The 12,568-nt window shown below is 35.9% G+C and overlaps 1 protein-coding gene across 1 annotated transcript in view; it reads right to left on the bottom strand.

The window, feature by feature from the left end:
* Positions 1 to 7,971, bottom strand: part of ANKFN1 (ankyrin repeat and fibronectin type III domain containing 1) — a gene marked incomplete at its 3' end in the record, with an annotated part of 56,792 nt that extends 48,821 nt beyond the window's left edge. The window contains exons 1-2 of the mRNA XM_082775029.1: positions 7,924 to 7,971; positions 5,581 to 5,782 (exon numbers count right to left, since the gene is read on the bottom strand). Coding sequence (XP_082631155.1) covers positions 5,581 to 5,766 — 186 coding nt within the window. The 5' untranslated portion in view covers positions 5,767 to 5,782; positions 7,924 to 7,971. The remainder of the gene's footprint in view (positions 1 to 5,580; positions 5,783 to 7,923) is intronic.
* Positions 7,972 to 12,568: the final 4,597 nt, after the last annotated feature.

The following is a 12,568-nucleotide window of genomic DNA, read 5'->3' as shown; positions in this document are numbered from 1 at the left end:
CAATCCAAAACAAACTTGCTCTTATTTAGATACCTGTCCTGTAATTGAACCATATAAGAAATATTGTATGTTTTTGATATGGAACTGGAAGAAAGACTATGATTTTGACAAGGTGTTGGACTACTTATTTTTTCAATCTCTAAATTTAAAGTTAAAATCTGGGGTATACAAACTCAAGTAACCGAAATTCAAATCAAATAAGTCATTCTGGAGAAAAACTTGCACAGGTGCAGTGTAAGCTATTAACAGGTACTGTTCACTCCAACACTTCAGTCATTTCTAGGTGCTTATGTTTTTGCATTTAACTTGTAAATGGAAGAAGCTTTGAAATACATCATCTTTAAATAAAGTAGAAATAACTATCCAGTGAACATGTTCAGAAAAAGTGTGTCTGATCAGCAGAGAACGTAAGCATAAGCATAAAGGAAAGCAAAATCAAGAACATACATGGCAGCAGCTCTGAAGCAGAGAGATCCAGTGAACCTTTTTCCTTACCAATGACAAGTATATAAAAGAACTGTAAATACAAAGAAACCTATCATTTCTTAAATGAGCTGGGGAGAAGCAGGTGCAGGAGGGTAGCATGGCCTGCAGGTTTCTGTTATGAGAACATCATTCTGGAGCCTACAGTAATGACATGTTATTTGCCAAGATTCTTTAAATTCCTTCCCAGTTCCCCATTGCCATAATTACCCAATAGTGTGGCGGCTTTTTTTTCTCTTAAGAATGAATTAGTAGAAGCAAGAGGCCCAGCTAAGCAAGGAGGGCTCAGCATGTGGTCACATAAAGGAACTGAGATCTATGTGGGCATATCGTGCCAGCAGGCACACTAAAGAAATGTATACATAAGGGACAAAGTGATCCAGATACATTATGTAAGCTAGTTTCCTGTATTCTGAAACCCACAATGGAAGAACCACAGTGACAATCCTTATACAATAATATATATTTTTTTTTAATGATGCGACTAAACTCTGAATTGAAACTATCTTCTGCTGCGATTAGACATTAACATTTCAGCCATATCAAAACACCTAATTTTCTTTTTTCTTTCTTTCTTTCTTTTTTTTTTTTTTTAATTAATGCAATTTTATCTGGCATTCCCCTGCCTAAATTCTGCCTTCAGTGAAACAATACTTTCTGACAGAGCACTGATCTGTAACATCTTTCCTTTTCTCCTGAAACACATAGACTAATGGTTTGCAAGTGGTTCTGAAAACTTGAGTCCACAGCTACAATTTGGAACTTGTTGAGTTAAAAATGTCCTTAAACACTTTGTCTGAGGCCTGACAGAAATCTTTTGGTCTTCTGCTTTGCATGTTAAGTATTCATATCACAGTAAGAAATTGCAAAATGATGTTACCTAAAAAGTTTTAATATGCTGAATATTAGGGATCTGCAGAACAAGTAAATATAAATAAGACGTACCCCCAATTTTCAATATAGATAAATGAGACATCTACGTTAGAGGAATATCTGAGGATGAAATGAACTTTGTGGCAATAAATTGAACCTAAGGAGACTAGTGCAGACTTGGAAATCTACCTTTTAAACAATTAAATAGAAAAGGTAACTCACTCTGGAAGAAGGAAAAAAAAAAAGTTCTGGCCCTTTGAAATTTCATTATTATGGATACAGAACTGTGAATGAAAGACTTTTTTCATATTAATGATTAGAAAAGCAAAATATATCCACCAATTCTCCAAAAATATTCATCTTATCTACCTTCTAAAAAGCATTAATTTCATCTTAGTTTACACCCATTTCAAATTCTTTTCTTACTGATTTTGGAACTTTTCCTATACTGCTGTATTATGAAATAAAGGGGGAATTATGCTTCAGAAGCATATCCATGTTGATGCAATTAGAAAGCAAGCAAAATCATATTATTCTTGCAATTCATCACAGATAGAAAAATTTACTTAAGAGTGAATTCACAGATAGCTTACTACAAAGGGAATTGATTGAAGTAAACTGAATGACTGCATTAGTTCCCATTTCTATCAGTTAAGTTCATTTGAGGAAACACTGGCAAACAGCTGGGGAGTAGAAGAAAAAGGTAGCACTGATGATATTAATCAATGACAGCCTTGTGGTGGGAGTTCAGGACAGGAAACTAGGTACGTCTCAGATCAAATATTCACTTCTGTGGCAGTGGGTACATGCACAATTTCTCCCCTTTTGGAAATCAGAATAGCCATCCTCTTTTAATTGACCTTATGATTATGCATAAAGTTTAAATGAGTAAGCATTTGTAGAACACTGCTGTAAGTGCTGAATACCATTATGTGGCTTTAATTCCAATTCTGCGTGAAACTCAAATCCTGTACTATATCAGAATTTTTTTGCATTATAAAAAAACAAAAAAACCCTGTTACATAATAATGATAAAACCATAGCTAAAATCAGCATTGCAGCTGAAATTAACTCAGTGATATGGCTGACAAAAGCATTTGGTCCTTTTCCAAATATTTACATATACTTTAACAGAAGAGTTTTCCTATCTGAATGATTCCTGTGAAATTATTTTCCAAACTTCGATTTGACTTGTTATTTTTGGATTATTTGTCAAGATTTAGACCTGCCTAGATGTCTTTAAGAATGCATCTTCAGATTCTTGATTGCCAAACCAAATAACTGAAGTATTTCTGAAGTTTTCTCCTTAAGTAATTTGCTGAACAAAATCTGAGCACATGCTTAAGTTAGTTCCTTATAAAAACTCTTGCCAGCAAATCTATTGGCAAGAACATTTCACCAAAAATGCAAAGATACAAGAGAATTTCTATTTCTTCATTTCATTAGAAATCTGATTGAAAAAGCTGCATTCATTTAAAAAAGAAACAGAGCATGACGTTTATAACCTACTTTATCCAATGCAAACAATTCTGAGACAAAATTGCAAATATAAGGTTTTCCAAATGAACAATTCAGACGCAACCAATAGTCTAAAATATGTTGGCACGTCTAGTGACTTCAGAGTGTAAAAACATGGAATTGTGATATGACGTTTCTAACTAGGCGTTCATGTATCCCTTGTCCACATAGTAGCGCACATCTAACCGTAACAGACTTATTTCAGTCAAAAAACATCCTCATGGGACAGCAAAATATCTACCACATTTTCAGCCATGCTAGTAAATTGCCCCATTTGGAAGTCTGCACCAAGCCCAGCTCTCCAAGCCTAGAAAACCTTCTACAGTACTCACTCACTTTTCCACAACTATTTGCTTTCACATAGATAACAAAAACATATTTGAAGATTATATGGTTTTCTGCAAAAAGCTGATCATATTCTATATATAAGACTCTAGAATTGCAACATTTTTCAGACATTTACAATCCAGGGGTAAGATGTAGTGTATTTAGTCCCATGTACTCAATTTCAGTCCAGTTGATATTGTCACAAATACTAAAAATATCTTCTAAATTCTGACTTCATTTACATCTACTAAATAATTTATTCTGCTCTGAAAAGACAAAACCATTGAACTCAAAGTGAAACTGAATCACATTTAAAACGATCAAGTATAGTTTAGGGACAATTTTCACATTTCTTTTTCCTTGACTCAGTCTTGTAGCTTCTAATCATGAGCTAGACAGCTGTGTTATGTGATTAATTTATTTAGGTGTTACACTAGTGCACAAATGTATATACTGAAAAGAACTACAGTATTGCTTTGCAGTAAGTAATAACTATGTTCCAGTAAGTGATTCAGTGCTGGAGTGTTTAGAAATGCAATCTTATGTAGCTTAATTAAAATGAAGTACCCCTTTCAAGATATTTGCTCTAGGTTAGCCTGAAAAAGTCTACTATGTGCTACTGGAGTTGGAAAAAACGTTAAAGTAGTTTCTGCAAAGTCTTGTTTTGATAAACATGAGTTCAAGAATAAAGCTATTTTGGAACATTGCTATGTCTGCAGCAAGACAACAATTTACTGAATGGAAAGTGTTGCACAGTGAGAGAGAATGGAAAGAAAACTCCTCACTAGCCAAAGCTGAAAGAAAACAAGTTCTAACAAATGTTGTTCACTTGTCTGGAGACATGATTTTAGTCACTGACTTGCCTCTGTACCACAGAAACTCAATGATTAGAAAATACAACAGCTAGCAACCTAACCTGGAATATTTCCACCCCTTCACTAATTGCTTCATTGCCATTTATTTCTAGGGAAAACTGTAAAAAACAAACAAACAAACAAAAAAAAAAAAAACAGGCAGAATAGACAGAATGGGTTTCGAAGCCTTTTGAGTTCAATGGGAAACTATTCACTGACTGTTGCAGACACCAGCTCAGACCCCAGACTGGTTATACCAGGTGGTGCCTGTGCCCACAGTAGGTCATCAGTGACAAAAGCTGTGTCACTCCTACAGCAGTGTAGTGGTTGAGAGGAAAAAGTTAACTGAAGTCTCTATTCCATTAAACTACCATCAAAAAAGCAACGCATAATTGATTCTTCTCATTATGACTGATTGAATAGGCACTTCCACAGCCTGATAGGTCTGCACTGAAAAGGGGAGAGAAGTGGGACTGTAAGTATATAGCTCTGTTGATAGCAGAGGATTCAAGTCTCATCAGTGTGCTGCTCCTCAGTCTTTGGGATATCCTCATTTGTCATTTCTCATCAGTTAAGTACGACAGAAGATCCCATATTTGAAGGAATACATAATTTGAAGTGTGTATTTAGAGAAACACTGGTCAGAAGATATGTTAACAGACTGGCATTCATTCAGTCTAGATGTCAGTCTGCTCTGGCATGGTCCCCAGCACTAGTTTATTTTTAAATTTCACTCAGTTACAGACAAACTTGTAATTCAAAAGAAAAAGGCAAGAAGGATAGTAGTGAGAAAAGATGACCTAAGAGATCTTTTCCCACAGTTCACATTTAAATAGAGGTCCAAATTCAAATGATCTCCAAACTAAAGGCTGGAAACACACTGCCACAAGAGTACAGCTGTTAGCTACTATGCAAAGGTCATTGCTCTTCATAAGTGGAGAGATTGAAGGATGTGTCTGTTCTTCCTACTTATGGAAAAGGAGACTTTATTTTGTTATGGCAATATCAACAGCAGGTTCATCTTGCTCCAGCAAACGTAAAAGATTCTGAAGTGCACTGAGCTTGTACTGTTATTATTTCAGGAACATCCCATTGTTTAAAATCTGTGTGCTATACGTTGTATAATTTTACCAGCACTGGCATAAATAAGACTATTATCGAATGTTAAGACCAGCAGGTGCTTACATGTTTTCCTGTACCAGCACTAGGGTGCCTGGCTCTGTTCTGTCACTAGTGTAGAGGACCCAGACTATACTGGTCCTGTGTAATCTTTCTCACTATCTTATCTAGCAACCACCATCACAGTCTGTGACCAACCTTAATGCTAAGTCTTTACTCCTAAAATAAAGCAACACCAACATAAGGCAGTTTTTCGTCAGCCTTCAGGAAGGTCAGACACAGGATCATAATTTTAAATTTGAGAAGAATGCACAGCACTAGTCAGGGAACCGGCAAAGTAAGATGAGCAAAAATGTACAGATTAATAGGAATGAAACCTGCAATTTGGTAAATATCAAGTAATTACCATTGAGGTCTTACGGAGACTGAGCCGGTCTGATCGAGCTCGAAAATATGCTTCGTCAAAGGATGTATGACTACCCTTCAGCTTCTCTGACAGGTTCCGATACAACCGCTTTGCAGCATTTGGAGAAGACGGCATGCTGTTCTTCTTAGTCTGGAGGAGACTTAAATTATGCATTTGCTGTGTCATTTTCACCTAGTAGTTCCTAGAAGAAAACAACAGCTGTTTAACAAGGTTTTGCTACACTAAAGTCATTGATCAGAACTGTATCACAGAAACACATTGCATGATTTTTGTGGCAAAAATCCTTTTCACACACAGTTTTAGAACACTTGGAAGCATATTTCTAGGCATTTTCAATGGCAATTCGCTCTTTAAGGAATTAGTCCCATGGATATCTATGGCAAGGCAGAATTAAGGATAGAAAAATAGACCACTGCAGAAGTATTTCCTAATTTGTGTAAGAATGAGTTTCATTTAATGATGGAAATGGACTCTTGACAGAGTGAGTTCTGGTAATGCAGAAAACAGGCTTTATAAATGTTACTGTAATGTTAGGATAACTGGTACATAATCTGCATTTTGACAGAATGAAACCAAACTAACCAAAAGGGAATACATCAGGTTACTGAATTTTTGAACTCGTCAAGTGACTTAAGGTTGACACAAGCACAACCAGGGCAAGACAGGTGGCTGAGAGTTCCTTGCTACAGAGACCGCTTTTTGTTGTTAGAGTTTTGAGGGGCATTTGGCAGGGGAGAACCTGCTCTGTAACTAGGACTCCTAACGCATTAAGTTATAGCAAATAAATGAAAGAAAACTGTTTAGGTTCTGTTATAGGCATTATGAGGAATACATGGATTTTTACTTTAAACTACCGTGGCCAAAAGGTGTTCAGGGCACTGCAAACCAAGACCTTACATGCTATATTTTACAGTTAAAATAATCTGGGGTCCTGAGTGCTGCTGTTTACAGTTCCATACTGAAGGAACTGAGTTGCATCCTCAGGGATGTCTCTAAGTGAGAAAGGTGACAAAAATGCACCATTTTTTCTTAATAGTAAACCTGGCTACTCTTTCAAACTATCTTTTCCTGTAAATACGCTTTAGATTCTTTGTACTATGATACAAACCCTGTGACTTTGTTGTTATAGTCTCTCAGCCTGCATGTGAGCAAACCAGACAGCAGGACTAGAGTCTAATTATTATTTACAATCAGAAAAGCTTTCTTTACTAAATACTCACCCTGCTGTTGGACGTGCTCTTTGGCATGAATTGGTTCCTAAGATTAAATACACCACCCAGATCTCATAAGCCATCTACACTTTCCTTTCTCATTTGCAAATAGTGGTGAAGCAGACATCCTGAGTAAACATATCTGAGGACAAGTAATCTCATATATTCTCCAAGCTCATGAGGCATTGGAGAGAGATCAAGCCAACATACTTATGATATGTGATGAGAAAATTTTGCTAAATTATAACAGTGCGTGCAATCAGAAGACAGCAATGCTGTGTGAGTTGCATTCATGAAACTAATATGCAAAAATGGTTATAGTAAGAAACAAGCTCTCTGGGACTCAGGGAGCAGCAGTACTAGGATAATTTTGGACTGTCTTTCTCCAAGCTTATAGAAGAAAGGTAAGTGAGGCTCACACACAAGCAACTCAATTCATCCTGCATTTTATTACATGTGTTTGCAGTGACTACAAGGACATCTCCTCATATGAAGCTTTTTATTCACTGCCCCCAGCAATAAGACTGCATAGACTAGACAGAAAGGCTTAGTGGGAACCAAGGAACACAGGGAAATATATTTGATCAATGTCTCTGTAATGAGAATGTGCTTGTTAAAGTCACCTAGAGAAAACACTAGAATTAAGATCACCAACTTACAAATGTTCCAAGGAGCAGTAGTATCATTTAGAACCATGTTCTGGAATCCAAGTACGTCAGACCTTACCACATGGAAGTTGCTGGTAAGTGCTGAGTTTCAGTATTGGACAAACTTTGAAGGCAGACTTTTGTTTTAGAGATGTATCAATGGAATAAGTTGGAAGTATAAACATGGAATAAAATGTGTTTTAAAATGGTCAAAAGATTTCATTTACATGCGTCTGTTTAAAATAGCTTCAATAATACAATTTATTTTCAGATATTTATTTTAAAAGCTTTAAAAATAGCAGATTACCAAAGGATCTTCATCTTTGACTATTCCATGCTATTACCATTTTAAGAAACTCAGCAATTTACCAAAAAGTAATGCATTTTTCAGAGTAACCCTCTCATAGTTTTTTATTAGCATATAGAACTACAGATCATCCCACATAAATTTATCCTCCTCTTACCTTAGTTTTCACCTGGGTGAAGCTAGCATCAACCAAAGACTCCTTTTCATCAATAAACTATGCTCAAGAATCAGTCCCAAACTGTATACAAAAACAGGCCAGTTAATATTATAGGTATGTTTATAAAGAAAGTTTCAATTTCCCAAAGCCATTTGATTCCAAGAGGGGAGATACTGAACACCAAATTATCACACTTATGAGAGCGTATGAGAGAGAACAATTTGCAAACCTAAATGTCATCAGGACATGGACTAAAAAGCCAAGTAGATCCATCCAATACTTAATTCAAACATACCTCAGCATACACTACTTTGTTTGCTTTGGGATTTTATTTTTTTACACCAAAAGCAACAAGTTTGGTACCTCTGAATGGCATAATATTACATTATGGAGAAGTTACAAGCTTCATTAAGCCCACAGGCCAATATGGAAATTTACTGAGAAGCTGTGTAGACATTTAGTAAGTTTACATTAAATAAATAAGGCTCACCCGCTTAGTAGGGCTTCTCATACTTATTGTGGTATTACTAAAACCAAACAACAATACCTGTTATTAAAGCTAACACAGCTTATGCCTTTATTAGTCACCCTAGGTTATTACATCTTGCTTGACCAAACTACATGCTTATCAACTTCAAGTCCCTAATTTTTTTGTGGAGAAGAGAGTCACTGAAGAGACTTATTTACATGGAACACCTTGACAGAAACATTTTCTTTTATCAGGAAAATTTATCTTAAGAGAGTAAAGCACTTCTCAATCTTTGAACAGTTTTCCAAGAAATCTGAGGGTTTGATAATCACATCTCCCAGTACACATTCAAAACTCAGTCTGCAGGTCAGTTCCATTTCAACATGCATACTGTAAAAAGAAACTTCTAAACATGCTACAGTTCTGTAGGAGGTTACTGTAGTCTCAGGAACAAAATAAATTTAGGTATCATTAGGCTTCTGGCCTATGTCTCCAACCCTGAAAAGCCTAGCAGCAGTTTAATACCAAGTCTGCTCAGGACTTTTCTCCATGGTGTGGACTACTGGTCACGTTGACTGTACCAAACCTTAGTTTGACTCCAGACATTAGTATCTCTGGGGGTTAGCAAAGTCCTTCCCACCATGACCTGGTCAAAGACACGGGATGTATACATTCAGAATAAAACAACAGAGTGTTACTAAGCATCTGAACAATGACTTCCAAGGACTGTAACAATGTTTCCATATTATGCAGTGAACATTTCTGAGTACAGAGCCAAAGCAATTCCTTAAAATTAGCATAAAGGTAAGAAGGGGACTGAATCTTTTAAAATCTTTTTAAAAATGTTTCTTCAGTCAAGAGCAGGTGGATCTATAGAGAAGCTAGATAAACACTGTAGGAGCTGCAGCTATTCAACAATACTACAGAATCAGTGCACCAGAAATGACTTGAAAAATACAAATATGCATTTTTGTATGCTAACCATCAGAACCCTGAAGCAATGCATGGTATAAACACAAAAAAACAAAGCAACAGCTGGCATAACGTAAGGCAAATGCACTGCGTTCTTGACCACTGAAACAGCAAGATGCAAAACACTGCTGAAGATTATCATACTTAACATACATGTACTTTCTAGTCACACACAAGGTATGGAACAACAAAAAAGGAAAGGTGAATGTAAGCTGCATATTCTGGAAAACTTTCTTTAAGTATGGTCTTATTAAGCTGTAAAAATGACTCCTGGGGGAGCAAGTGAAATGAGATCGGGTAGAATCAGGAATAAAATACATAATAATAAATAAGGAAAACAAAGACATATCAACTTCAAAATAATAATAAAAAGCAACAGAATTATGTAACTGGATGTTGGCATTTCATTGTTATAGATGCATGCCATTTTGCAAAAGCAGCTTTATTCTCCTTTATGTAACTCATGCCCCCCTGCCCTCCTCCCCACTCCTATGTGAGGACACAGTCTTTACATCACCAATCAGGTGAAATCCAAAAACATGCATCCACTGAAATAACAAATTCTGCCAGTGAAACATGCTTGACCTGAGGATATATCACTGTGACAACTAATATTGTTACAGTACATCAGACAAACGGTTTAGAAACAGGTGATGTCCAGAATGAACCCATTTGAGATTTTCATTGATGGAAACCTCTGCACATACCTAGCACAGGTCAAAATGAAACCGAGAAAGGAGATCTCAGTATGGTTCAGAGCAGCCCTATGTGTTCTCACTAGCATTCTCATAGCAAGTCCTGAACTACAACAAGCATGTTACAAGGTTTCTCAGTAAAGGCCAGAACTATACAGAAGAGGAGCAGCTCCTCTTATAACTGGTTGTTAATAAAATTAGCAGAAACTTGCATTTCCAAAAATTAAAAAAAAAAAAAAAAAAAAAAAAAAAAAAAAAAAGAAGAGGGGGAAGAGGAGGGGGACTTATGGCAGTGCTTCCAGGAATAAATAACCTGCATTCCTGGGGAAAGTTACTGTACTATCCTGGAAATAACCACCAAAGCACAGTCTCATCTGCATAACTACCACCCTGTTAAAGTATGCACCAAACCAATGACAGAAGTCTTCCTACACACATTTCATGCTGCACATACGGTAGCTTGATCATTGTGAGCAGATTTCTGCTTCCACTTCTAAGCACTGAAGTAACCTCTTAATTCCCTAACAGCAGAGTGTTTTAAAAGTCAAATTCAAAAATAAATATTAATATGTTCTCCTTGTAAAAGCATTATTTTGATTGGTAAGTACTGACATAATATTCATGTCCTTTTAAAATCAGATCGTTGAGAAAAAAAGTCTAAATTATAGATCACTGTCTGTTTCATGTGGCACAAACATGCTGCACTGTATAGACAGGTAAACTAGAAGGGCACAGCATAGCTGTAAAAGAATTACCTTTAGATCTTAGGAAAGCAACAGACAAGAAAACACTCAACACTATACGTATTCTTAAATATGTTTATTAAACAATTTTATTCTTGAACTAATAGTTAACAATATATGTGTTAAAAATAAATTTGACTTACCAGCTTAGGCTATCCAAGGCAAAATATGAACAAGTTGGTGGTAATTGTCCAGTGTCTTCCTTTAATGAATCACATTGGCTTTGCTGTCTCTGCTGGTTCAGCCTCTGGGCAGAATGAGTAAACCTCTTCCTTATACTGCATGAATGATCAGAAATGAAACGATTATTGCTAGCAATTGGTATTAGCAGCAATTACTGAAGTACAAGATGACTGACAAGCTCTCAGAGCAAAATAGTATTTAAAGCAAATAGTGTTGTATCACAGGTAAAATATCTGGAACATTTGGTGCCTTAACTCTATACTGTTTTACCTCTGCAGCTATAGGAATGACTAATATCTAAAGCTCTTGCCTCCGTAATCAAAGATGCCATGACTTCTGTATGCTTTTAGCTTGTTGCATCCCTTAAAATTGATCAGCAGCACAGCATGCAAGTAGAACAAATAATTACTGCCAGAGTAAACAAAACTGCAATTGTAATTAATTTGCCATAAAGTATGATCAAAAAGGCATTAACACAGCCATCTTAAAGCAGTTACTTTTATGTTAAATCAATAAAAGGAAAAAAAGAATCACAGTTCTACAGTCTGTCCAGTAATGCATGTTGCATGTGATGTATTGTTTCTTCTTTCTTCAAGCAAGCTACCACTACAGCTGTCTGCAATCATAGCAACAAAAGCAGCAACCATATCCACAGCTATGGGACATCTGCAAGATCATTTGAAAGCTCCCAGGCTGAGCAAGTTATGCTTAAAAAAAGATTACTAAATGAATAAGATTTTTATTTATTTATTTATTTATTTATTTATTTATTTACTGATGCCTACATTTCAGCTAAAAGAGATCCTGTAACTTTAACATATTTGTGTTAATGCCTTTCAAAACAGTAGAATGGTGATATTTCAAAATACCCATTTTTTACAATTGGGCAAAAAATACTAACACTGGATCCCACAGAAACCCACAAAGATGTTAGAAAGTCAGAATATGGAATTTCACACAGCCTCAGAATTCCAAAAATAATGTAAGTGATGAGCAAAAGTAAACAACCATCTAGAAACCATTAACCTCCCTGGACAGTCCACTAGGTTCATGTAATTGGAACATTCCTGTCTAGTACCTGGCAGCAGAAAAAAACTGACATTTTCATTCCTGGTTCTGTCATAGCCAGCTACAGAAGAGTGGTTTTTTGTTTTGCTTTTGTTTGTTTGTTTTTAATTGATGCTGTTTTGTGGTTGTTTTTGTTTGTTTTTTTAATTGTTTTTAAAGAGTTTTTAAAAGTTTTTAAAAATTGTTTCCATTCCAAGCAGCATCCTTTTGCAAAAATAGCTGAAGCTAAAATCTGATCCTCGACCAGACAATGATTTCTCATTGGACTTGAAATTCCATACTTTTTAGTCTATACTATTCTATAGTATACTTGTTATTTTATACCTTTAAAATCAATCTGGATATGAGTCCTTTTTGAGGGAGATATTTTCTTTTAGTGTTTATATATATGTGTGTGTGTCTGAAAACACGCATACATCCACTTCAAAGGCATACGACAAGAATATCCACAGTCCAAGTATACACATGCTTTGCTGCAGCTGACACAAGGTGCTATGACAATATGCTACATGCAA

This window comes from Aythya marila (assembly GCF_965140915.1).
Source record: "Aythya marila genome assembly, chromosome: 18".
NCBI lineage: Eukaryota > Metazoa > Chordata > Aves > Anseriformes > Anatidae > Aythya > Aythya marila.
Note: the sequence above shows the minus strand (reverse complement) of the source record. Positions and strands in the feature narration are given on the sequence as shown.